The sequence below is a fragment of the Saccopteryx bilineata genome, chromosome 10 (assembly GCF_036850765.1).
Source record: "Saccopteryx bilineata isolate mSacBil1 chromosome 10, mSacBil1_pri_phased_curated, whole genome shotgun sequence".
Lineage (NCBI taxonomy): Eukaryota > Metazoa > Chordata > Mammalia > Chiroptera > Emballonuridae > Saccopteryx > Saccopteryx bilineata.
In genome coordinates, this window is record NC_089499.1 from 53,508,702 (window position 1) to 53,536,699 (window position 27,998).

The window sequence follows — 27,998 nt, forward strand, 5'->3', positions numbered from 1 at the left end:
GAGGAGCCCGAGAAAGGTCATATCTGGGTTTATATATGTGGTAGATATTGATCTTGTAAGCATATTTTATTCTCTAAAAAAGTGAACACAATGCTGTAAAAACCTAAAATTCTCGTAGTCTCCGTATTTCTCCTTGCAGGAGGGAAAGGAAAAGGCAAGGAAAGCCTGTATTACTAGACACTCTTCCTGAGGACAGCGGTATTCCATTCTGAATTGCTTGATGATACTTAAGTCATTTAACAGCTCTTTCTCCTACCTACTAAATGCCCTCCAAGCATCCAATTTGTAATACTTCTCTTGCTTACAAGAGGCACTTTGTTTACAAGGGCTGCTGCAGAGAAGACACATACGCGCTCATTCCCCTAATGCAGGAACCTCCTCTCATTAACTGCCCAGGCCGAGAGACTGTCTGGTCATGGAAAGGCCATAACTCCCATTTGAAAAGTCATTGCCTATTGGAGTTAATGAGAAAGAAATGACACACAGTGCAAATAATGACGGCTTCTAGTATTCATGGAACGGTTTTGCTTGGATACCCGTGAGCTTTTAACCTGGCGTTCCACTGCCTGTACTGATTATACACAGAATGAACCGGACTCCCGCTGATGCGCTGGTATGCTGTGTAGCAGGAGGAACTTGAGGAAACATGGCCCTAAGTAACATGGTGTGCAGTGAAGACTACTTCTTAAGCTTTAGTCTTGGTGGCAGAAAGAATGATTTAATAAGGCTGAAGCTAGCTAGCTCTTACTTTGGACATTGGGTCAAAATCTGAGCAAACACAAAATTTAGTGCTATGTTTGTACTACTTAGTAAAGTGCTATGTTTGTACTACTTAGTAAAGTGCTATGTTTGTACTACTTAGTAAAGTGCTATGTTTGTACTACTTAGTAAAGTGCTATGTTTGTACTACTTAGTAAAGGCAAGGATCTAGCCTGCCATCAGTCTTTTACTTTGGTTGTGCTGATAGAGTATTGAATGGTAATATTCTTATATATTAATATGTCTTCTTAATGACAATCTTTGTGTGTGTGTGTGTGTGTGTGTGTGTGTGTGTATGTGTGACAGAAACAGAGAGAGGGACAGATAGGGACAAATAGACAGGAAGGGAGAGAGATGAGAATTATCAATTCTTTGTTGCAGCACCTTAGTTGTTCATTGATTGCTTTCTCATATGTGCCTTGACTGGGGGGCGACAGCAGACCAAGTGACCCCTTGCTCAAGCCAGCGACCTTGGGCTCAAGCTGGTGAGCCTTGCTCAAACCAGATGAACTTGTGCTCAAGCTGGCGACCTTGGGGCTTTGAATCTGGGTCCTCCACTTCCCAGTCCAACACTCTATCCACTGTGCCACCACTTGGTCAGGACTATAAATGACAATCTTGCATAATCTCATAAATGTCTATGTAAATAAGCTTGTGGCTCTGTCCCTCAGGCTTGGAGGCTACCAAGCTCTAAATCATTGCTTTAGGAAAGAAGGTTATAACAGAACACGGAACGGGGGAGTGGGGGGGAGGGCTAACTTTTGAGTTTTATGTGGCCAGTAGCAATCTCTAAGCATTGAAAACTGAGTGCTGAAAGATTCAGGCCATACAGTGGATGCCATAGACAAAACACTTGGAAAGATGTAATTGGATCTAAAGTAGTATCCTCCCCCAGCCTCTAACAAAGACATCTGGAAATGGAAGGTGAATGAAAAGGGAGAGGTTATGGAAAATATGAAAGTAAAACATGGGTGTGGGTCCCTGCAAAGGGCCGCACGCTGTGCAGCCTCACCGCCATGGTCAGAGCAGCGCTGTGAAAGTAATCAAAACCGTAAGCCGAACCTGGGCAACCTTGAGGCCAGGTCCAAGATCCCGTGCTATAGTCACCTCTACATCTCTACTGCTAAGTAGAGACGTGGACAAGGTTGTGCCTGGAGATAGACTGGTGTGCTGCAGGATGTCTTTCATGTATAGATGCCAAAGGCTCAGGGCAAGTGGACCCTGTGAGTAACTGCAACGCCCTGACCTTTTACAAGCCCTCTAGAACCGGCTTCAACCCCATTGGTCCGGTGGAATAAGAGCTTCTAAGAAGACTGATTAAATTTCTACAAACTGTTGAAATGGAGCCTTAAAAAACAAAGAAGTTATAGAAAATAATCGAAAGTTGTATTGTTTGGTGGCCCAAGAGATGCCCACTGGAGTAGATAACCATAGAAAAGGTGACAGAATTCTTGCTTTTAGAAGCAAGTACTGTCATATGCGTCCTTATCTTCTTGCAAATTTTTCAGTGAAATAGTTGATAAAGCTGGTGATATGATTCCCAATGAAAAGAGGCTACGTTTTTGTTCTTTAATTTCTTTATAAAGAGATCTCCATTGGTTTTAAAATACAAAAAGATGAACTTTCACATATAAGTGAATTAAAAGCAAAGCCACAGAATTAGCATGGCAATTAATATGATTTCATGTTATACTATTATAAAACCTTTCCTTGACTATTACATATGGGAAGTCAATGTCTAGAAACAGTCATTTTTTTTTACGGACATAAAATTTTTATTCAATACTCCTGTTCCAAAAATAATTTAAAGATTTTCAAGAACAATGAAGACTTCAGATATGAAAGGTAGATCATTTTAATTTGAGGATTGCTATATTAATTAGCATCTCTTCTATTTAAATTCTATTAGTAAATTCACCCAAATAGTTAGTATAAACTAAACTATACTATATGTATATTTATACAAAGATATACGTATATCCTTAGCCTGCCTGTGATGATTCTGAGATTAACATTTCTTTAACATTCATTTTTAAATGAATGAATAGATAAAAAAGTTTCTAATAATTTGGAATGTGCAATTCCACTTCCCACATAGATAGAAACCAGCCAACTAGGAGGCAGGCAGAGGAAGCTTTAAGGGTGACCAGAACAAGACATCAACCGAGACTGAGATTTAGAGATGACCCAGGGAACAAAATTTTCAGACTCATATTAACACACAATTTCATAACAGAAACTCCATACAGAGTAAATCATAAAATATCAGTGTCAAATCTCTGTTTAAGAGAGCACAACGGTGTAAGATGCATTTTAAATTGCTTCAAAATGGCTTCAGAAAGCCTTAGAGTGCCACAGGGTTGGCTATTGCTGCTCCCTGACTTTTGAGGAGGAGTCTTAAATCATGGTGAATAAATGAGCTGTCACAATACAACATCAATGTAACAATTAAAGGTCAATTTAGAATAGAATAACAAAATGACAGGGAAAACTAATTAGCAGGGTCATAGACTCTTTCTGTACGATTTTCTCTAAGCACTTGACTTAGTGTAATTCTTTGCCTTGATAATCCTATTTAAAATGTATATAGGCTTCGATAGGCCTTGGTTCCAGGTAAGATAACACACCTGAGAAACAAGTGGTTTACTCACTAAGCATTTCTTATCAGGTTTTATTTTTGTTGTTGTTTTTTCAGCCCCACCAACAAAGTAACCTTTACTTAAACTATTAGCTTTGAGAAGTGAGGTGTAAAGAAAACCACAGCTTAAGAACCTGACCTCCCAAACTGTGGTCATTTATTAGGCCATGCTTTTTAGCCCCTGATACTTTCCACAGTAAATGCTGGTTGATTAGGGACTTAAATCAAAATGTACTTTGCTTATGCTGTGACCTGGAAGCACCAGCAATGGAATACAGTAGCTTTCTATAAAAAAAAAAAAAAGAAGTTACCAATTTATTCAACCCCTGCCCTCTCAGAAGGAAAACAAGTCTCTGAAAATCAAAATGTCCTTTCCTGGGCTGATGGATTTCTAAATGCCAAGTTGCTTCTTTTCAGCAAAGGTTAGTGATGAATGAGAACTCACAAAGTCGCATTTGACAGAACAGTAATGTTAGATACACAAATGTTCTGTGTATGCCACAAGATATGACAGAGTGATGATTTTTATGGGCTGCCATAGGCAAGTGCATTTAAATTCTCAAACCATCCTTCTCCGTTTAAAGAATGAGTTTGGGAGCGAAGACCTCAGAGAGGATACTGACCACATACAGATACAGCACACTGGTGATAAAATGGTACAAAATTTGGGATATAAACTGTGAGGCAAGTCTAGGACCAGACTGGATGATGTTTAGACACACATTCTACATTATGGCATCAAAATACCTTACATCTTGACCCTCATATTCTGTCCACAGTATAGTGTGTATACTCCGGCTACAAACTTTTTGAGACCCCAGTACTTCGCTGTTATATATCTGCTGTCTTGTGAAGAACTTCTGTCCATATTATGTGCTAATTCAAATCCCTGGCTGTATTCTTGGTTAGAATTGGACACGGATCCTTATTTTCCTGAGGACTGTTGTAAAACAATAGGATCTTCATGAAACCTCATGAAGTTCTTTTTTTTTTTTTTTTTATAGAAAACCACTGCATTCAGCCCAAAATAGAAGATAGGTATTATTAGCTTTAATGAGCTAGTACTTTTGCCAATTTAACTTTAGATACTTTCCTTGAAATTCTCTCTCTCTCTTTTTAGTAAGAGGAGGAGAGGTAGAGAGACAGACTCCCTGTGCACCCTGACTGGGATCCACCCAGGAAGTCCACTAGTGGGGATGCTCTGCTCATCTGGTGCCATTGCTCCATTGCTCAGCAACCAAGCTATTTTTTTTAGTGCCTGAGGTGGAGGCCAGGGAGCCATCCTTAGCACCCAAGGCCAACCCACTCAAGCCAATCAAGCCATGGCTGCAAGAAGGTGAGGGAGGGGGAAAGAGGGAGGGTGAAGGAGGGAGAGATGGGGTGGGAAAGAGGGAGGGAGAAAGAGAGAGATGGAGGGAGAGAGAGAGAGAGGGAGAGAGGAAGAGGGAGAGGGAGGGAGGGAAAGAGAAAGAGAGGGAGAGAGAGAGGGAGAAGGAGGGGGAGGGATGGAGAATCAGATGGTTGCTTCTCCTGTGTGCCCTGACTGGGAATCAAACCTGGGCCATCCACATGCTGGGCCTATGCTCTACCACTGAGCCAACTGGCCAGGGCTGAATTTTCTAATTTAATCCCCACAACAACATTGGGTATAAAGTTTTATTCCCATTTCAAGGTTGAGGAAAGGGTCTTAGAAGGGAAATAATGCCCAAGCTCACACAGGATAGTTAGGGGTAACCTTAGAACACAAACCCAGGTCTCTTTCATGCCCAAACCCATGATTTCTTAAACACTTTTCATCCTCAGTCTCTCTTTTGGACATCACTTTATCTCTGTTTGCTTCTCTCTCAGCCTTGCTATCTTCACAGAAACATAACAGTCTTTCCAAAGTGATCATACTCTAATCTTGTGTTAGGGATACACTTGTGAGTCATAAGGGGGAACACACACAGCAAGTGATGCAGAGGTGGCAGAACAGAATGAGCACTTGAAAAAATTTGTCTGACCTCTGTGCCCACAGAGGACAAGTACTCTGTATTGCACTGTCTAGGAGAGCTCCCTATACTGTGTGTGTAGCGAGCACTACCTCCGTGAGAAAATACAGCTCGGCCAGAAAGTGGCATGAATGGTATTACTACACAGCGAATATAGTTTGTGTTTCCTGTGCATGTGATTAAATCATCCATAAACATGTTCACCTACAGGATCCCTCGGGGGATGATAGCCAAGATAATCCATAAGCAAGATAAGTCACTGCCAAGGTTCAATCTATATCAATGGAAATGAGAATGAGGCCACTGCAAAAGAAGGGAGGGGGAAGAATGACTAGTTCTCAGGGTTGGGAGATCTTGGGATTGGGTATCAAAAAAAGCTGTGGTATTCCTGAAATACTGAAGAATGTGGGAGGTTTCTTGGTTGAAATAAACTTTAAATTCATGTGGATAATTTATAGAAATAAAGATTATATGGTTATTCAGGTCATTTTTACAAGAATCCATGCACACCTATCCTCAAATGAAATCATGAAGTATACATAGTTTAGTCCTAATAAATTTTGCAAAAAATTTTTTTTCTTTCATGACTTTATACCCTTTCAGGTTCTTAGAACCCATTTTTTTCCTCTAACCCAGTGGTAGTCAACCTGGTCCCTAGCGCCCACTAGTGGGCATTCCAGCTTTCATGGTGGGCAGTAGCGGAGCAACCAAAGTATAAATAAAAAGATTTAACTATAGTAAGTTGTTTTATAAAGATTTATTCTGCCAAACTTAGCGAAAATCTGACATAAAGTACTTGGTAAGTAATTATTATTATATGCTTTACCTTGCTGTAACTCTGCTTTATAAATATTATAAAGTAAAGTTACTTCCCTACTTTATAAATAAACACCATTACTGTGGAACCGGTGGGCAGTTAGAAAATTTTACTACTAACAGAGATACAAGGGTGGGCTGTAGGTATAAGAAGGTTGACTACCCTGCTCTAACCCTACAAGGCTGCTCTCTCTCCAAGTAGTATGGGTCCCTTACCTCATCTTCAAAACTCATCTTGCCAGGTGATTAATTTGATGATAATCTAATCAGCACTAATATATAATCACTCATTATGGCTAAAAAAGGCTATCTAGAAAAAAAAGTTATGTTTTAATCTGTGCTCAAATATGAGAAATAAATATTGTAAGACTTTCTTTTTCAGTAGTAGAGCCCAATCACAGGAGGTATGGGAAGGGGACTGCTTCCTCAAGCCGCAGGCCAGGGCACCCAGGGTCTCCATGCAGCTGACCGGCAGGACCAGATGGCTTGACTAGCCCCCTCATCTGGTGGCTTCTTCCCAATGTGCTTCTTCTTTTAAGATTTCCAAACCTGGTTGCCAAAGCAGCTTTCCCTCATAATCATGCTTATCCCTCCCCTCTGTTCTTTTTCCTCATTAACACAGTTTCTTTATGCCGTTTCATGAACTCTCATTAACACACTGCAATCTGTCACTTCTCTCATCACTTCCTCTTTTCCTCTAGTCTAGCAAATCTCAGCATGCCTTTTCTACCATTTCTCCACTTCTACACTGTGATGTTAAGATCTTTTAAAGTAGTATTTTGGCAACATCTGCAAAGAAAACCACAAAAAGGAAGTACAAGAAAGAAAACCATGCACACAACCACCTGTGTTCTCGTATCTAGTGATATTAAGACCAGGGGACACAGTGAAGGCAGCAGCATTTACCTTCACTCGGGAGAGGACCCCCAATCACGATGGATGTGACACGAAAGGAGCAGTGTTAGAGGAGATGATTGAGAGGATATCACTGCCAGTTGATCCACAAGCTGGACCCAGGCAGTCAGAAGCTACTCACACCCTCCCCTGTCCTTGGAATGTATACCCTGCCTACCATGCTCACATTGGAGCTGTTCTGAGGACACAGCCTTGAGAGAATAAATTGTGGAGACCATCTGGACTTGCATGACTGAACCCCATTAAGGCCTCTAGATAAACCTTTAAGATTCTGTTCAGTGGGTGCATGACCTATTTGTCTTGTAGCACCCAAGACAAGCCTGCTAAGGCCCCTTGCTTATTAAACCTGCCACCTGCCAAGGTGGAGTGGCCTGCTTCTTTCTTTGGTCTCCCCTTGCCCTTTGTGAGTACAAGAGCCAATTTAAGAAAAAAAAACAAAATGAAAAAAACAAAATGAATGAGAATATTTAAATAATCTGGGACTACAGGTGTTGGGCAAACAAGTGTTTTTAGGCTTGCTCACTTGTACGTTGTCTGATTGGTGCATGAGCACGGGGAAGCACCATTTGTGTATAGTCTATGTAAGGCTGCAGGTGCTTGCCCTCAGGGCAGCAGATTGTAGATTGCAGATTGCCTGCTGCCATTAGGGGGAGGGGATTTCTTGCTATTGTTTGCTGGAGAAGGGTTTTCTTCCCCTGGTCTGTTTTGCTTGGAAGTCCTGAGAGAGAGAGGGAAGTGGTTTTTCCAGACTGCTTGCTCGTCCAACATCGCAAGTTTCTAATAAACAGAATGGCCCACCATCCTCTGGCTCCACAGTTCATTTACCGTCTGCCCAAATCCATGTGAACCTGTATGGCCATGATCACTGGCCTTACAACAGGTAATTTAGTAAACGTGATCATAGATTTTCCACATGGAGGGAATATGATATGAAAACACAGCCACTTCTATTTCCACTTTTAAAAGGGGGTGGTTTGGATAATGAGCTTACTTGTTTTTATAAACCCCAATTCTCAGTCAGCACTAAAAGGTGATTAAGAATAAAACAGCTGTGTTAAAGCATATCAAAGGACTGGGCACTGACCTCAGATGGGACAATCCTAATGACCACAAGTCAATCCATTCTACCTTCCAGACATTTGACAACATATCACATGTCGGAAAGAACCAAAAAACTGCCATCCATCATCTGGATACTTCTAGTACACTTGGATGTTCCTTGTCACATAGACAAATTATCCAGACATCAAACTAATTTCTTCAGTTTCCACTTGAAAAGCTTTGTGTCACTGAGGTCTAGTCAACATTGAATTAATTCTTTCCTTAACATTATAAGGCCATTTTTGAAAACACTGGTGCTATATGTACACCATGGGCTAGAGAACATGGTTAACATGCTATTCTAGTTACCTGAGTTACATATTCGATGATGCATATTTAGTTTGCATTATTGTTTTACCCACATCTCTTTTTTTAACTTCTCTCTCCTTTTTTTACAGAAAACTTCTTGAAGAGAAGGCCTCAATTAAGTGCCCACAGATGACTGACTGTATTTTTAGTATCATGCTTTACACACGTTATTCCTAATTGACAGATGTTTTTGGAATGAGTGTTCAAAGAGCTATATTGCAAAGACAAACTAAACACAGGAAGTGTGTCTGACATGAATGTGCCTTTCCTGAGCATGCAGAATGCATTTTAGAGTTTGGTGGGACTTCAAGGTCATTATTACAAATACTGAAGGCAGCTGAAGTATAGAATTGGGGAATGCTAGTTAATAAAGGCTAGTAGATCATGTTACTCCCTAACACAATTTCTAGCACTCTTAGGATAAAGACCAAATCCCACGTACAACCCAACATGACTTATTCCTTGTCCCTATCTCTACACTTGCAATCTCTGCTCACACGTTCATTCTAGACTTTTCTTTAGTCGCCTTTTTCTGTGTTTCACATCCTGAGAGGTGCCATAATTCCTCTTGCTACAATCCTTTTGCCATGTTATTCCATCATCAGAAATTCTCCAGTCTGTCCTTCCTTTTCCTTCCCTAACCAGCCAATGCCGACTCATCATCAAGGAGGTCTCTTGAGACACTCTCTGCCTTTAGTGAGTAAAATTCCTTGGTTAGATGCCCTTTGAGCCCTCAGACACTTAGTGCAGATTGTAATTATGTATTCATAGAGAGCTCACTGGAATAATGTGGTTTCCCCTCCACTATTCTCTAAGCAGCATGGTCCTCACCAGTTTGCTCACCGTCAGATCACCAGTGCCTAGCATACTGCTTCACAGAAAGGAGTTTCTTGGTAAACATTTGTGAATGAATCAATGAATGAATGTGTAGTTTTGCCTCTGACTACTACTATAGATACGGCACACACACACGTTTTTAATTTAGAATAATTATGCAAGGTTACATATGAGGCTGGGTGACTATTTTTAAGCATATTTTAAATAGAAGGTGAGTCATTAACATGGATGTTATGAAAATTAGCTGAAACTCTCGTTTTAAATTCAAGTACTTTGTTTCCTTAATTAAATATTCTGTCCATGGTTACAGTTAAATCTGGTGCTGATATGGAATCTGTCAGATTTTTGTCTATGTGAAAATCGCTTCACATTCCTAGCTACAACATGAACTGATATTAATCAACGAGAGCATTCAAAGCAACACAACCCCTTTTGAATTCAAGAAATCAAGGAAAATGTCAATTACTGCTAGATGGACAGGCAGAAAAGAATACAATCTTGTCTTTACTTCTCTTGTCCTATAAGACTTACGCTCCTGTTCCATTTTCGGAACAATCTAGTAAAATTCAATTTACTTTTCTAATTTGTCTCCAGCCAAGCTTCCTTCTGTCAGTTATGCAGACATTTCAATGCCGGCCATGCAGAGTAACAGGACAATGAGAATGAAATTACCTGTGCATTTGCGATCTGTGTCTTCTTTTTTTGATCCACTAATCGTCAACTTGCAATTGAAGTTTTCCTCCCAGTATTCCGCAAACCAAACATTTCTTCTGTTGTTTTCAAGTGTGCGGGTCGTAAAATAGGCATCAAACCCTAAACAGAGTTAAATGAAAAGGTCACTGCCTGCGGGGCACTGCCGGAACATTGGAATGTGTGAGAATAAAAATACCAGTTGTGGTTTTTCTTTGTTTTAGTAGACTGAATGTTCTTTTGTGTCAATCAAAGAAAAAAATATCATAAGAAAAATATATTCTAATGCTAGCATATACCTATATCTCTTGATCAATCTGTCAGGCAGATTAGTGAACTATAAAAGACATTTTTACAATAAAATCTGCATTAGGGGACACAGTGATCTAGCATACCTTGCATCTCTGGTGAGCTAGACCAGGGACAAAGCAACTCTATCACCATCGTCATCATTAAGAGATTAACTGGTTATTTTAGTGCTTATTATGGACCAGACTGTACTTTACATAGATTCTTCTACTCATCTCACCAATCTATGCAATACTAGTTACTATCATTTCCATTTTGCAGATGAAACACAGAGGTCTGATGAAATAATAATGTGCCCTAGGACTAGGTCAATGATTTCACTATATTCTGCATCCCTGACCATGTGAGCTACTGACCTATGAATATTATTTTAAGAATCACTTTCAGCCTGATAAGGTGGTGGCACACTGGATAGAGCATTGGACTGAGGCACAGAGGACCCAGGTTTGAAACCATGAGGTTGCCAGCTTGAGCGTGGGTTCATCAGTTTGAGTACAGGGTTGCTGGCTTGAGCATGGGATCATAGACATGATCCTATAGTTGCTGGCTTGAGCTCAAAGGTCACTGGCTTGAAGCCCAAGGTTGCTGGCTTAAGCAAGGGGTCACTCACTCTGCTCTAGCGCCCCCGGTCAAGGGACATATTAGAAAGCAATCAATGAACAACTGAGGTGTAGCAACAAAGAATGATGCTTCTCATCTCCCTCCTGTCTGTATATCTCTCTTGCTTAAAAAAAATTACTTCATTTATTAATGTCCCACTATGTAATTGACTGTCTAGTCAAAGTAGAATTAAATATTTGCAGAAGCCACTGGTAAACGAAAGTCAACATTAGCTCAATGCTTTTTAAAGAGTCTGAGATGAGTCAAGACCCAAGAGACTAGGAAATCTCTAGCTACCTCACCAGGATAGTACAACTTTAAATATCCCACGGAAGCCATAGGGCCCAGCGAGAATCTGAGCAGACTCCCTGTCACACAGCCTGGGCTTGAATTCCAGCTCTACTCGTCACACTAAGTTGTGGAAACACGAGCAAGTGCATACTTAACCTTTCTGACTTTCATCTATCCATAAAAATAAAGGTGACACCACCTCCTTCCTCAGTTTCTTGTAAGGTCAAAGCCATAAAAAGGTAAACTTATTTTCACATTATTTAAAATATTCAGTTTTAAATATAAATGGCTCCAGACTCGAAACTCCATGAGAGGAGAACATCAGGTTAATTTAATTCACTACTACATTCCCAGTACTCAATTTATGACCTGACATATAGTAAGACTAGAATAAAGAGAAAACTTGAAATAAGTAAACAAGACAGTTAAAACAAAACAACTATAAAGGAGATTATATAGCATTTTAGGGAAAATAAAAATAAATATTTTATATCTCTTAGGTCATTTTCCAGCCCATTGTCAGGACATGATAGGACATAATGATGTCATTTCCAGGGACCCAGCCAACTTCCTTTTATAGCCTCACACTCATGGACATAAGAGTAACCTGGCTGGTGCATCTGATCTCATATATTGAAACTGATTGATTAATCTATCCATCTGGAAGTCCTCCTCCTGTCTCACTGTTCTCCCACAACCCTGCCTCCACATCACCTTCATCAGAATAACACAATACTCTTTCATCTTTGCCCTGACTGGGTAGTGCCATTGGTTAGGACGTCGTCCCGATACACCAAGGTTGCAGGTTTGATCCCCAGTCAGGGCTCAAACAAATATCAACCAAGAAATGTCATCAATAAGTAGAACAACAAATTGATGTCTCTCTTTTCCCCCATAAAAATCAATAAATAAGTAAAGAAAAATAAATAAGGGGAATCTTTGAGAAAAATATGAGACCTCCATGTTTCCAAGATCACTACATGTATGCACTTGGCCATGCACACACACACACACTTTCATATAAAGTGACCAACCTCCATTTTTTTTCTCTCCATTTTGTCCTGTGTGCAGGGTGGAAGTAGTGGGGTGCAGATTGTGGCGCGTTGTGACATATGTAGCCCCTGGTAGTCCGTGCTTTCTGGGCTCTGCACCTTTGTGTAGCCTCTCTTATGCACAGCATTCTCAGCCATGGGACACGGAAAGGTGCCACACAAGCAGCGGCTTAGAAGCCTTGTGTCCCTGGGGCTTGTCCTTGTACAATGCCACTTGGAATCCAGCAGCCATGTTCTGAGAGGTGTGCCTGGGCGATATGAGGTCATGTGCAGAGAGAGGAGTCCGGCCAGAGCCCAGTCCTCTCGGCAAAGCCTCTGCTTGCCCCAGCACCCTGCGGATGGCACGTAGCTGAGACCAGCCCTGCTTACAAAACTGGGACCATCTGTTGGTTAAGTCGGGACACCTGAGGCGGTTTGTTACACAGCCACAGAGCAGTGAAACCCTCCTTCCTTACCATGGCACCCCGGCCCCTCTCCACGCAAAACCCACACAACACACTCCTGAAAAAGAAGCATCCTCAATGGAGCACAAAGGGGCTTCAGAAATAAACCTTTCCATCGCATGCCACAGGTCTGAACCCCCAACTAAACTCGAAATAGTAACTACAAATATTGATTGACTTACGACCTATGCAACTTATGACCATTCGACTTTACGACCACAATTGCTAGCCAAGACTGCTCCGCGTCTGGCAGCACAAGTGTTGCCCAGCTGGGAGTACGACAGTGCGGACCAGCTTCCAGCAGCACTAGCATCTCTGCAAGCACCATTTCAACTGTTATCCCAGACTCGGTACAGCAATTTGTGTTTTGTGTCTTAAATATTTTTCATCAAACCCCTCCCAAGATGTCTACCAAGAGGAAATTGTCTTTGCAAATATTAAACCAGTTGTATTGGTAATGCAGTGTTTTACTTAAACCTGACAAATGTAAAAATAAGAAACAAAATGGTGTAGAGATGATACAAATGGCATAAAATGAACAAAAAAAATTATGATATATAAGAATAATGAAAGAAAATTATGATAAAATATGACTTAAAGATTTTTATAACATCTTTTCACAGTACTGTACATATAGCCTACTCAACTTACGATCAAATCATGTTATGATCTGTCTGTCGGAACCAATCATGGTCGTAAGTTGAGCACTAGCTGTACTAAAGTGGCTCAAATGGTAGCCAGGATACATACATTCTCCAGCTCGGATGAAACAATCTTCAGAGGAAACCTGATCATTTAAAAAGTCTGTTACTTCAAACCTCCTCTCCCTTCAGCCTGTGTCTGTGGGACACACAGAGGGCTATTGACAAAAGAAGGACCAGTGTGCAGCTAAAATATACGTGGGCAACGATGGCACGTGTAACGGAAAAGGAAGGGAAAGCAGCAGGCACTTTCACTTCCCTCTCTTCTAGGGGAGAACCAACAGATTGGAGAGCAGGCCAGCAAGTGCCACTGAAGCTGACGGCATGAACTGTGCCCCGAAACGGATGAAGGACTGGCTTTTGTAGCAAAACCTTTGTTCTTTTCACTCACACGTCTAACTTGTTCAGCTTCTTCTTCCGGCTCCTTCCCCTCCTCTGCCTCCTTTTTCTCACAGTGGACCTGCTGGCTACCCTCACTCGGACTGAGTACTGTTCTTACTTCCCGATTGCATTTATATATTAATTTCCTGGGTCTCTCATAAGATGCAGATTTCAACTCAGAAGACCTGAGATGGGACCAAAGGTGCTGTTTTAAACCAGCCCCAGGTGATGCTCATGCTGCTTATACATTAAGAAGCAAGAACCTCCCGAAAACCCTGCATTTGTAACAAGGTCCACGTGAGGCCCACGCTGCCTATAGTTTGAGAAGCAGGGCTGTAGAGCCAGTCTGAACTTCAGCAGGTGAGGTTTGAGCAATTCCAGCCCCTGGTTAGATATCAGCATTATCACCCTCTCGGCCTGAGGTCTGCTTTGGTTCAGATGAGAGAGGGTCTTCGCTCCAGTTTCATAACTGAGACTTTTGCGTTTTACCCGGCCCAGGATGGCAGGAGCCCTTCCTTGCCATCCTGCAGCCTGTAGATGACCCCAGGAAAGGTAGAGCATGCTATTACCTACTGATGAATTTTTCTGGGGTGCTTGCTCTATATTCCTTTGAGTATTAATGCTTTAGGACCCTTTGCAGCCTCACCTGTGTTTCCTGTTACCACTCTGGGCTTCTGACCCTGGAATTTTGATCTCTGCATTTCGTCTTAGTGTTTCTAAGAAGGTCGCCTGAAATAGCCCTGTGTCTTCACTACCTCCTCTGAGAGTCTATGAGGAAAACTCAGAGCTCTCAGCCAGTTACCAACACAGCATACAGGAAGACTTTGTTTTATTGTACTCTGCTTTATTGAGATTCATAGATGTTGCATATTTTGCAAATTGAAGGCAAGACCTTCCACCAACAAAAAAATTACAGCTCACTCTATTCTGACCTTGAGCAATGACTCGGCTATTGTATCTCAGTTTCCTCGTTGTGAAATGGTGTTAGTAGTAACATCTACCTCACAGAGTTGTTATTGAGATTAAATGAGTTATTATTTGTAAGTACACAGCACTGTGCCTGATAAAGAATAATATTAACTGTTTGTTGTTCAATAAACAGTCACATCCATTACATACTTACTGAACAGCTACTCTGTGAACGGCACTATGCACTCACATATTTTGGGATTAAAGCATACCTGGTCCCTCATGAGATTTATAGCCAGCCTGTTAGAGAAGCTAGACTTTAAAAAAATTATACTTAAATAAATATAAACTTACAGCTGTGATGCTTCCATGAAGGAAGGATACACGATGTTTTGGGAACTCACACACAGAAAGATAACTGTTTTAGGAAGTCAGAAAGGGCTTCCTGGAGAGACCAGATACATATTCTCACATCAGCCAGACTTTAATTTGATTTTATAAAAAATTGAACCAATATTTACAATTACAAAAGAGTAAGCATATTATATACATTTTTTCATTCAGTGTCACATAACTCCTAGGAAGTAGGCACTAATCTTATCTACAATTTAGAGGTAGAAACTATATAGCTCAGAGAGGAATTGAAGCTCCAGTCTGCCTAATTCTAGATGCTGGTTTTGATGTCCATAATACGAAGAGTGATTGACATATTCCCATGGGCATCACAATCATCTAGAGAGCTGACAAAGAACATGGAGACCAGGTTTATCAAGGTAGCAGCTCTGGATCTTTCTCCCCCCTCTTTCCCCAGGAGATTCTCATATCCAATGAAGAATGAGAACTGAGGCTATGGAGCATTGCTGAAGCCCACTGACCAAGGCATCCCCACTATTAGATGCCTCATCAGCAACCTACTACATCAGCCATCAATTCCACTAGGCAACCAGGTGGCTCACAGCGGAAAGAGTCAAACATTAAAAGCATACCCCATTTCATTGGGCTCCACTTTTCTGAGCTTCACAAATGTTGCAAGACTCTATACCAGCAAAAAGATACAGCCCACTTTATTGTGATACTCGACTGCAGAGGTCTGAAACTGAAGCCTCAATATCTCTGATGTATGCCTGCCTGTAACGCTGGTCGTTGAGGCCAGGCAGGTTCACATTGAATTTGGGCAGAAGGTAGAGGAACTGAGGAGCCAGAAAGCACTGGGCCATACCTATTTATTAGAGACTGGCAGAGAAAGGTGAGTAAATAAACAAAAGAAAACCTGCTTTTCACAGTGGAGGGCAAGGGATCAGGAAAACCACCCCTCACATTGGCAGCTGAGGGAATCAGGGAACCGTATCTCACAGTGGCAGGAGAGTAATCTGGGAGATTTGCCCCTGAGGGAAAGCACCCATAGCCATTCATAGAGACACACATGTGGCTTTCTGCCATGTGCTCATGCACTAATTGTGCAAAGTGCAGCCAAAAAACCAGTGAGTAAGCCTAACACAGCTGTTTTCCACACACTGCCCATGGCGGATAATGGAATGGGTGAGTCAATCAAAATGGTCAAACTGGCTACATGGGCTGCTGGTGCTGCAGCAAAGGTCAGTTTCAGAAAACAGAACTCTCAGACAACTCAAAGGAGCAGGAGCAGAGATCGAATAGTGGTATTCAATGTGATGAGTCCATGTTCATTTGCCTCAGCTGAGTCACATTTCTTTCAGGCCCTAACCATTTGTTTACTTCCCTTTAACAGGACTATGGCAAAAGATAAACTAAGTGTCAGGGCCTAGGGGTTCCTTGGGAGGGGTGATGCCAAGGAAAAAATGTACGTGGAGCCAACATGGGGGGAGAAAGGTTACAGAAGCTGTCGTGCACTTTATTTTCCAAGGCCAGTTTTATACAGTGCAAAGGAGCTCACGCACGCGCTCTCTCCTTTTGCTGGAGTGAACTACAGATAAGGCAGCAGGTTATGTAACTGTGGCAGCAGCAGCACATGCGCTCCCATTTCCGGGTCATGTCCTTTGGCATAGCTACTGTGCAGGTGCCGGGGGCTCTAACTCATTTTCATTCACAATGAATAAAATTGTCCATGGGATATTAATTTTTCACAAGAGACTTTGCTGTAGCCATACATTCACAATGGCTTGGAATATACTTGATGGCCCTTTGGGTTTATGACATTTCCTACCTCTGCTTTGCTGTAGATAGTAGCCTTCTCATTTAGCCTGGTCTCAAACTTTCCCTCTGGCTTCAGCCACTAACTTGTCACTCTTGACCTATCGTTACAGTTGCTATAGTCTAATGATTTTACACATCTTTTTTTTTAATTTTTTAATTTTAATTTTAAAATTTTTCTTAAGTGAGAAGCGGGAGGCAAAGAGACAGACTCCCACATATGCCTGACTGGGATCCACCCAGCAAGCCCCCTATGGGGTGATGCTCTCCCCATCCGGGGCCGCTGCTCAGTTACTTGGCAACTGAGCTATTTTAGTGCTTAAAGTGAGGCCATGGAGCCATCCTGTATGCCTGGGGCCAACTTGCTCCAACTGAGCCATGACTGCAAAAGAGGAGAAGAGAGAGACCCCAATCTTTTCTTAAAAATAGGTAATTTAATACTAGGAGTACAGTCACCAAGGTACAATAGAGATAGAAGTAAAAATTAGAATAACTCTAACAATCTGATCTAATGTGTGTTTGTGTATCACAGTGAATTAAGAATTTTTCTGATTTTTACCAGAGTGCAGGAGAAAAGTGATCTTTCTATTAATAAAAAATGGATACTTTTTATTATTTTCTATTATTTATTATGAGTTAAATTATCAGAGTTTTTCACTATAATCCAAGGCATTAAGACTAGGATTTCAATTCACAGGAAATAGAATCAGATTTCTGTTAAAGGAGAAATATCGTTCTTTTGTATGGAACAGCTAAAATTTCTTTTGGGGAGAAGATTATTCTAACTTCAGAAATTAATCTCCATATGGTTCTGAAGCAAATGTCCCTATGGGTACACGTTATGCAACATTTCTGTAATTTTGGAAGTAAGCTTAGGACAACATAGAAATAACAACCAGGGTTTTAGCTGACATGACTATTTCTCTGGTTCTTCCTCCCTTAGTTGGGGTGCTGCCCTGAAACACCCCTGCAGTCTGTGGCTGAGACAAGAGCATGCAGATTCACAGACACATAGTTCATTGTGGGCAGTGCCTTTGGGAGCTGACTTTTCGGGCTGAGCAGGAATAATGCTCTCACAAGTGTGTGGTATGAAAGGAAAGCTATATCAGTGTCCACAGGGGTCAGCTGCTTGGATTACTGAGGTGAAGTGAGACTGACAGATACTAATGTGGCTTCACGCAGTGTCAGAAAGTGACCAGTTGCCCTGACCGCTGATTTATCCACGTAAGCCATGCTCGGAAGTTTAGAACATCCACTCAGCCTGGTGGGCAGGGAGCACCCAAGGCTTGCTTCTCACCAGCCTAGAATGCAAAGGCTCTCTGCTCTTCCTGGTCTGCTTCTGACTTAGGAAGAATGCACTTGTGGTTTAGAAATGCACAGCTCCTGGCACATCAGAGGAACGCAATACTAACAGAACACGTGAATTAATCAGTGAACAAAATGCAGACAGGGAGGGAGGCTGGGAGGGAGAGAGAGAGGGAGAATGTGAAAATGGGGAGAGAGAAGGAGAAAGGGAGGGGGAGAGGGAGAAGAGAAGAGAGGGAGGCAAAGGAAAGAGGGATGGGAAGGGGACAGCAGGGAAGACAGGGATATTAATGAGATGGGGAAGCAGAAGAACTCAAAATCCCTGCTGCTAAGACAATGTATCAAAAGAGCAATTAAAACAAAACCAAACAAGTATGTATTTATTTAATGCCCTTTTCTATTTCAATAACGTAAGACATTTGCAGTGGGTTGAACTGTGGCCCTCTAAAAGATATGTCCATGTTCTAACCCCCTGAACTTGCAAATGTGACCATATTTGGAAAATATTTAGATATTATAAGACAACAAATTACATTGCAAATGTAATTACGATCAGGATCTCGAAATAAGGTCACCCTGGATTATCTGTGAGGGCCCTAAATCCAATGACAAGTATCTTTATAAGAGACACACAGAGACACAATGAGAAGGGGTCATGGAGAAGGTCAGGCGGTTATGGAGGCAGAGACTGGAGAGATGCAGCCACAAGGCAGGGGCACCTGGAGCCAGTAGAAGAGAAATGGAGGATCCTCCCCTAGAGCCTGCGGAGGGAGCGTGGCCCTGCGCACAAACCACTTTTGGACTTCCAGCCTCTAGAACTGGAACATAATGATTTTTGTTGTTTTAAGCCACCTAATTTGTGGTCATATGTTATAGTAAATCCAGAAAACTAATACACCCATAATAAATAGAATAAGTAGAATAAATCCTGCGGTAGTATAACACTCTCCAGCTTCTGTCTGATCTGAATGACAACAATTTGCTTCTCAGATATTGCAAACTGATGGCTTGGGTAACATGTTTAAACTATAGACTTGTCCTATTTTGTCCCAGAGTATTTTTAAAACAAATTAAAAAACCAGGAGCTTTCACTTGTAAGTCCAGATTTCTCACTTTACATAGTGGTACCGTTAGAAGATCTGGTAACACGGACCCTATTCCCCTGTGGCAGTATCAGCGGGTGCTGAAGAACACTGTCCTCCCCTTCAGGTGGGCTGCACTCTTCTGAACAGTAGTTCTCCATCAAAAAAAAAATGCTATCTCAGGTCCCTAGGAATATATTCTTGAAAACGTTACTAAAAACAGAAAACTTGGGAAAGCAGTAGGAAATAAAATTGGCACAGATAAATCATCTACTTTCATATTCACAAACAAAATCACTTAAAAACAACAACAAAATCGCAATGAAAATAGCTACCAAGAAATACCTTTCCAAGAACAAGTGTATCTTTCCATTGAGTTAGACTGAATTTTATTTTTAGAGTTTTAAGGTTTCCCTTGTGTCCATTTCCCTAATTTATAAATTTATAAATTTTATGCTATTTTAATAAAAACAGTAATTTATTTCCCCTAGAGCTAGACATGTTGCTTTTAAAGTTTATATAAAAAGTTGAGAACCAATAGAACTCTGAAAAACAATAACAAGTATGCATGCCTGTCTGGGCTGGTGAGGAAGGAAGGGGGGTGGGGGCGGGAGGGAGGGAGGTCAGGGAGGGAGGTGAGAAAGAGGAGGGCATATCCTACCAGGTGTGATATTATAACAGCACATGACAAGTTCTCTAGAATTAAAAAAAAATAGTCCTGACACAAGAATAAAAAGATCAATGGGCCACTGGAATTGAACAGGAAGTCCAGATATAAATCCAATTGCTTATGAGAATTTCATATCGTAGAGAATAAGGCATCTGAAATCACTAGGGATATACTACCCTTTTAATAATCAAATAAACAGCAACCTTGTTGGAGAGTTTGTTGGTTCGCAAATTCAGGCGTTCCCCAGAGGAAATCTGAAACTGGCCCTGGTGCACGGAGGGCAAGTAGAAATCCGGGAGAGAGTCAGACTGGGAGGCAGCGGATTTCATAAACAAGGAAACTTACTTCCCAGGCTGGTCTCAGCCGCCGGTCTCGCTCATGCCTGGCAGAATCTTAAGAGTCTCCACAGAGGTCTTAACAGGGTTCAGTCACGTACTCAGTCCAGATGGTTTCGGCTCTCTCAGGGCTGCTTCCGTGAGCATGGCCCCCACGGTGGGATGGTGGGCAGAACCTCATCCCAAGGACAGGGAGCTGGTGAGGAGCCTCTGACCGCCTAAGCTCAGCTTGAGGGTCACCTGGAGATCACATCTCAGTAACGATGACCTCCAGCATAATTCAATAATGATCAAGTTAGATACCAAAGAGAGATTTAACCTTGTACTAATCCACAAGAAAATATGGGAAGCATTACACGAACTTAAACATAGTAAGTAAATTTAGGGTTTCCAGTCTCTGCAATGGGGTGAATTTTGCACACTTGTAGGAACTGGGGATCGATCCTTCATGCTTGGTTTGGGGCCTGCAGTGGGTTCTGGTGCCGCGTGGCGTGTCGCCTGAATACCTGTGCACATGGCCCTGCCTGCACTGCGCGGAGCTGTCGCAGTTAGCTCCTTGTCTGCCTCTCCGGAAACGTGCTGCTCCTGGAGGACGGAGCCTGGGCCCTGCTCCTCTTTCCCTTCCCAGTTCAGAGCCTGGAAACATCTATTGAAGCAAATTGAAGTTGGAGACAGGTAAATCAGCTTGGCAAGAAGATCTTTACTGATCTAATGGGACAAGTCTAGGCTCTCAGGAGCACCCACAAATTTGCTGGCTGTATAGCATATCGGTGAGAGTGCTGGAAACCAGCCATTATTATTGAGAAAACAAATAAGAAATATTGCAATGGGAATTATTCCACAAAGAACAAAATTCCCATGGGAAGTGTTTATGGATGAGGTAGAGGGAACAATGTTTGCAATAGTATTCCACAAAATGCCTCCGAAGAGATGTTGCATATTATATAATGCTAGAATGCCTGCTTCTATTTTATTATTCCTTTAAATTGCCTGGGAAACAGAAGGGCATTTTATGTAATGTGAGTATACTTACATGGAAATCAATATAAGTATAAATAGTATATATTACATTGATAGTTTAATAGTTAAAAGGTTAAAAGCAGATTCTGAAACTAGAATTCAAGGATTCAATTTCTAGCTTTGTACTTGTAGATGACCTTGAGCAAATGACCTATCCAGTCTAAATTTCTCAATCTATAAAGTGGAGATATAATAATATCTCCTCCTCAGAACTGTTAAGAGATGTCCAGGGGAGAACATCTGTAGTGGTTAGAACAATGCATGGCACATACTGGGGGTATAAACATTAAATTAACACAGATACATATGGCAGGTGAGATAAAGAGAAGGAGAGAAAACAAGAAAATTTAAGGAAATGTAAATACTTGGGACAATATTTTAAATGTTCAGCTCTCAAGATCTTGGCTTTGGAGTTAGAGCTTGACTCCAAAGTGTGAATCCTGCCTCTGCCAACTACTAGCTATTTTATTTAACGTATCTTATCTTAGGTTGATCACTTAGAGTTGTTTTGTTTGGTTTTGTTGTTGATCTGTATTATTTGTTTGCCTATTCACTTTTTCATTCATTCATTCATTCATTCATTCATTCATTCATTCATTCATTCTATAAAGTGAGGTTAGTAGTATCTAACTTATACAGATAAATGTAAGTTAACACAGTAAGGCTAAACCAATACCTTAAAGTTGCTGAATAAATATAGGTTCCTTTCATCATTTTAATGTACATAGTTTTAGTATCAGTTCCCGAAACTATAAAGCAACTGCCTTCCATTCTCAAATGCCCCTCATTTTCCTATGCTATGTGCAGCTACGTCAGCTTAGCAGCCTGAATCTATGCTCTGGGACAGCTTGGGATGCACAGTCAGTAGCGATGAAGGATAAAATGCCAACCCCCTAGTGGATGCTTTAGGAGTTGAGACCTGAAGAGCTCATCTCCCTCAAGGCCACAGGCAGATTCTGTGGAACAGGTGATGGATCAGGTGTGGTGGAAGGCTCCTGCACTCCTTCCTTTGATTCTGCCCTCAATATGATGCTCAACTTGCACCCCTGGACTTAGCTGGCTAACTGTTCTGTACAGAACCTTGCTAAAGAGCCTGACTCAGTGAAATCAAACACTCATATAGGTTACAGCATTATCTTGGGCTTGGGTTTCTACTGTCATTGCTATAATTTCTTACCTTCCTCCTCTCATGCCTTTCTTGCCTTCCCTGCCATCCATACTATGTTATTTTCAAGATATTACAAACTTCCATATTTTTTTCCTCCTCTGTAAGAATGAATATAAGAACTGAGATGCTAAATTTTTTCATTCTTGACTGCATCAATTTGACTGTGATACATATTGACACTATGTATCAAAAGCTATAAAAAGGTGTAAACTCTTTGATGTAGCAATTTTACTTCAAGGTACTTATCCTAGTAAAATAACTATATGCATTTTTAAGAAAAGACATATCAAGTACTAAGTGATTAGTTTTATCAGATAACATAATAGCATGGTGATTATGTAAATAATATTTTATCTGTTAGAAATACTTTCTGAAATAGTTTAGGTGAGAAGATATAATGTCTGGGATTTTATCTGAAATGTCCCTTTACATTAAAATTCAAAGGAGAGAGCTAAAACATGATTAGCAAAGTATTGGTGGAATTTGAAGGTAGGTTATTGGTTAATGGGATTTCATTTTATAATTCTCTCTACTGTCATGAATGTTTGATAATTTCTATAATAGAATACTTTAAAAGTAGTTATAAATAAGATGATTAGAGCACTTTTTATAACAAGAAACATAACAAACACAATTTTTTAAAAATGTGATTAATATTTATGTTGCAATAGTATGCAGTCATTAGAATTTGACAGGCAGGAAATTATAGTACAGTGGTACCTTGAGATACAAGTTTAATTCATTCTGTAACTGAGCTCATAAGTCAGTCAACTCGTATATCAAACAAATTTCTCCCATTTAAAATAACTGAAATAGATTTAATCAGTTCCAGCCCTGTGAAACATCCCCAAACCATCCTAAATTATGAAAAAAGACATGTTTTTAATAAAGAAACACACATGTATACTTTACCAATGCATAACAAAATATATGAAATAAAAGAAAACAGTGTTATTTAGTACTGTATTCTTACCTTGGAGACAGATGAGTGCAGCTAACGGAGGTGAATGGCAGAGGAGAAAGGAGGAAGGAAGGGATGCAGGCACTGTAGACACGTAAACTAAAACTGCACTTTCTTAACACTAAATGTAAACTAAAACTGCATTTTCTTTACTTCAAACAAAACTAAAACTGTACTTTCTTTACTTAAAATGAAACCACAAAAACTTAATTGTAAAAAAAAATGTAATTTCTTAACTTTAAATTTAACCTAAGCTTAACATTATGTACTTTTCATTTAATCATCACTTGTTTTTGCATTTTTGGCTGCACTTTTGGCACTTTCACTTACAGGACTTTTGAATAAAAATCTATCCAAAGAGGTTTGCTTTTGCCTGCCTTTTAAAATGTTATGGAAATATGACAAAGTGTCATTAAAATGAGCTGAAGCATGACCAGTTAAAACTTTTTCTGGGTGTTTTTTTTCAATGAAACTTGAAAGCTCCTCCCACATTGCCAGTATGTCTTTAATTTCACTTGTAGAAATCACTTCCTCTGACTCTACCTCCTCCTCACTACTAATCTCTTGCAGAAGCTCGGTATGTTGCATCATCTGTAGCTCCTTCAACTCCTCAGTTGAGAATCCCTCCTCATATTCCTCGATGAGCTCGTTTACGTCACCCTCATCTACCTTCAGACCCATCAACTTTCTGAGGGACACAATCTCCTCCAACGCTTCTACCTTGGTCTCGGTCTCTGGTTCGAATCCTTTGAAGTCCTTGTCTGCAACAACATCAGGCCATAACTTTTTCCATGCCGAGTTCAAGGTTCTTCTTGTAACCTCTTGCTGTGCCAAGTCAATAATGCGTAAACATATCACAATATTGTAGTGATCTTTCCAAAACTCTCAAAGGGTTAGATTTGTTTTCTCAGTCACCTCAAAGCAGCGACTGAACAAGTGCTTTGTGTAAAGCTTTTTAATGTTGGAAATGACCTGCTGATCCATAGGTTACAAGATTGAAGTCGTTGTTGGGTGGGAGGTAGAGGACTTTCATGAATTTGAACTCATTGAGAATGTCATCTTCAAGACCAGGTGGGTGGGCTGGAGCATTATCAAGGATTAGTAATGCTTTCATTGGGAGTTTATTTTCTTGAAGATATTTCTTCACTGCAGGACCAAAGACAAGATTTACCCATTCAGTAAAAATCTGCCACATAACCCATGCTCTAGCATTGGCACACCACATAACCTGCAGTTTTTCTTTAAGAATCTTATGAGTCTTAAAAACTCAAGGATTTTCAGAATGATATACTAGCAGTGGCTTTACTTTACAATCACCACTAGCATTTGCACACAATGCAAGGGTCAGACTGTCCTTCATGGGTTTATGGCCTGGCAGCTTCTTCTCCTCTGCAGTGATGAAAGTCCTTTGGGGCATTTTTTTTTCCTAAAACAACCCTGTTTTGTCACAGTTGAACACTTGTTGGGGGATGTAGCCTTCGTTTGTGATAAATGCAGCAAAACATGTGATGTACTCCTCAGCTGCCTTAACATCAGCACTCGCAGCTTCACCACGCCTCACCACCGGGTGGGTGCCAGATCTCTTCTTGAAATTTTCAAACCAGCCATAACTTGTCTTAAATGTACCTTCTGCTGCTTCTTTTGAGGTGGATGGTTCTTTCTTCTTCAAGTCACTGTAAATAATATGTGCCTTTTTGCATATTGCAGTCTTCGTCACTGTATCTCCTCCAGCTCTTTCTCTTTCACTCACACCAGCAGAAGCTTCTCCATTTCTTCATGGATATTTGTCCTTAATTGGGACAGAATTGTAGTTCCTTTCACTGAATTTGTGCTTTTGATGGCATCCTTTTGTTTAAGGATGGTACAAATTGTAGATGTATTGTGGTCGTACAGCCTTGCCAGTTCAATCACTCGTACACCACGCTCATGTTTTTTTATTATTTCTTGCTTTACTTCTATCAACGTCATTCTCTTCTTCTTCTCACCACTGTCCTTTACACTCACTTTCTTTGGCCCCATGATAGCACACAAAAAGTTAGTAAAAAATGCGCCTGACCTGTGGTGGCGCAGTGGATAAAGCGTCAACCTGGAAATGCTGAGGTCGCCGGTTCGAAACCCTGGGCTTGCCTGGTCAAGGCACATATGGGAGTTGATACTTCCAGCTTCTCCCCCTTCTCTCTCTCTCTCTCTCTCTCTCTCTCTCTCTCTCTCCCTCTCTCTCCTCTCTAAAAAATGAATAAATAAATAAAAATTAAAAAAAAAAAAAAAAAAAAAAAGAAAGAAAAAAAAGTTAGTAAAAAATGCAAAAATGATGCAAGAATTAGTACAGCACATGAGATTCAACTTGTTTCTGCAGGTAACATGTGAGAAAGAACAAGATGCTGGTGTTGTGCTGACAATACTGGACTCATGTGCCAACACGCCAACTAGCGGCAGCTTCCCGAATCACGACTCATATCTCGGAATTTCGCTCGGATCTCGAACAATACGGACCAAGTCACAGCTTGTATCTTAAAAAAAATTTGTATGTTGGTCTGCTCATATCTCATGGTACCACTGTATTTAGGAGCATATCCCAGGCACTGGGAATTCATATGCCTTTGTTATATTTTAAAAGTTTGGTCCTAGCCAATTGGTTCAGTGGTAGAGTGGCTTGGCTTGTGGATGTCTTGGGTTTGATTCCCAGTCAGGGCACACAGGAGAAGTGCCCATCTGCTTCTCTCTCTCTCTCTCTCTCTCTCTCTCTCTTCCCCTCCTGCAGCCATGGCTTGACTAGAGCAAGTTGGCCCCCGGCACTGAGGATGGCTTCATGGCCTCCCCCTCATGCTAGGAAGGGCTTATGCTAGAAAGGGCTTCGTTGCTGAACAACAGAGCAGTGCCCTAGATGGGCAGAACATCACCCCCTGGTGGGCTTGCTCGTGGATCCCAGTCAAGGTGCATGTGGGAGTCTGTCTCTGCCTCCTCTCCTCTCATAAAATAATAAAAAGAAAGTTAAAAATACTTTGACAGTATGACTACTATATATAAATATGTGTGTTATATATAAATACATATTTACTATATTTAATTTTGTATAATTAAATATATATTGCTCATCCAACATCAATGGGGGTTATTACTAAAGGGTGGGAAATATTTATTTTACTTTTAGCTCATCCATGTTTCTGACTCTTTATATATATAATTATATATAATAAATATAAAGCAAAGTACAAACACAATTATGTAGAAAACAAACACATATATAAAACATAGATAATACATATTACCAGATACATGTTTATTTTTATATAACATTCAGTCTCTTGCATGTAGTAAAATATTGCAGATGAGATGTGTCCTCCATGATAATTCCTACTTCCATGCACAGATTATTTTCACAAACATAATCTACAAATCTTTCATTTATGACTTTATCTAAAATAGATATAATAAATATACTCATGTCAGTACTCCCTCCTTCTATAACCATGGCAGACATCACCAATCCATCGTGATAATAAGTCCTGAGGGGCCTAGTCTCTAGGTCCTGTACAGCTTCGTGAAACATTGAAAAAAAAACAAGACTTTTATTTTGTATTAGTTTACATTTGAAATTTAAATTAATTTACCTAATTACATTTATTCAAATCTTATTCAGCTGTGCCTACAGAAAGTTTTCCCAAGGTGTCTTTTGATAGACATTCTAGCTCATTTCAGTCCCTTTTAGTCTGTCACTTCTTTTTTATGTAATTTCTTGTAGGTTTTTAAAGTTAGATATTAAATTTAATGGGGTGACATTGGTCGATAAGAACACATAGGTTTCAGGTAAACATCTCTATAGCATTTGAACTGTTGATTGTGTTGTGTGCCCATCACCCAAAGTCAAACATTTTCTGTCACCGTATATTTGTCCTTTTTCAATTCCCTCCCCTCCCGCCCCTCCCCTTGGTAACCACTTCAGTTTTGTCCATGTCTAAGAGTCTCATTTTTATATCCCATTTTGTGTGAAAGCATATAGTTCTTAGATTTTTTATTTACTTATTTCAAAGCATTTTTTAAGATAAAAGTTACCTATTGTCCTTGACATGGTTGTATATTTTCAACAAATTGTTCCTGGGAATTTATTATATATCACATTCTCTTCTCAGCTATAGAAACTTAATCATAATACAATCTAATAGTTAATGGGTAACTACTATTCCTGAAGCTTTGGCCTAAATTTTTTGCATAGATTTTATATATTTGACATTAAAAAAACCCCAAAAACTGTTCTCTGCTCTCAGAGAACTCTCAGTTCTATAACATCGCTGGGAAGATATTAAGGATAAACATATGGTGCATTTGCTTAATATAATCTGTTCAGTATTTTCATGAAAGAACTGTGATAGATGGTAGAAACTGTCTTTTTAGGAAACAAAGAATAGAAAGTACGGTATGTCGCAAACATTGTTTATTGATTGGACAGTATCTTTGGTTTGACCTTGTTGTTTGCATTACAAAGAAAAATTTTCTTTAGAACTTAAAATTTTAGCATTTTTATTATTTCCAACTGTGGCATCATGGG

The 27,998-nt window shown here is 40.4% G+C and overlaps 1 protein-coding gene across 3 annotated transcripts in view; it reads right to left on the reverse strand.

Annotated features, from left to right (window-relative positions):
• Nucleotides 1-27,998, reverse strand: part of GRM7 (glutamate metabotropic receptor 7) — a 1,011,140-nt gene that overhangs the window by 341,971 nt on the left and 641,171 nt on the right. For all 3 annotated transcript variants that reach the window (XM_066245502.1, XM_066245501.1, XM_066245500.1), the window contains exon 5: nt 10,039-10,179. In XM_066245502.1, coding sequence (XP_066101599.1) covers nt 10,039-10,179 — 141 coding nt within the window. The remainder of the gene's footprint in view (nt 1-10,038; nt 10,180-27,998) is intronic.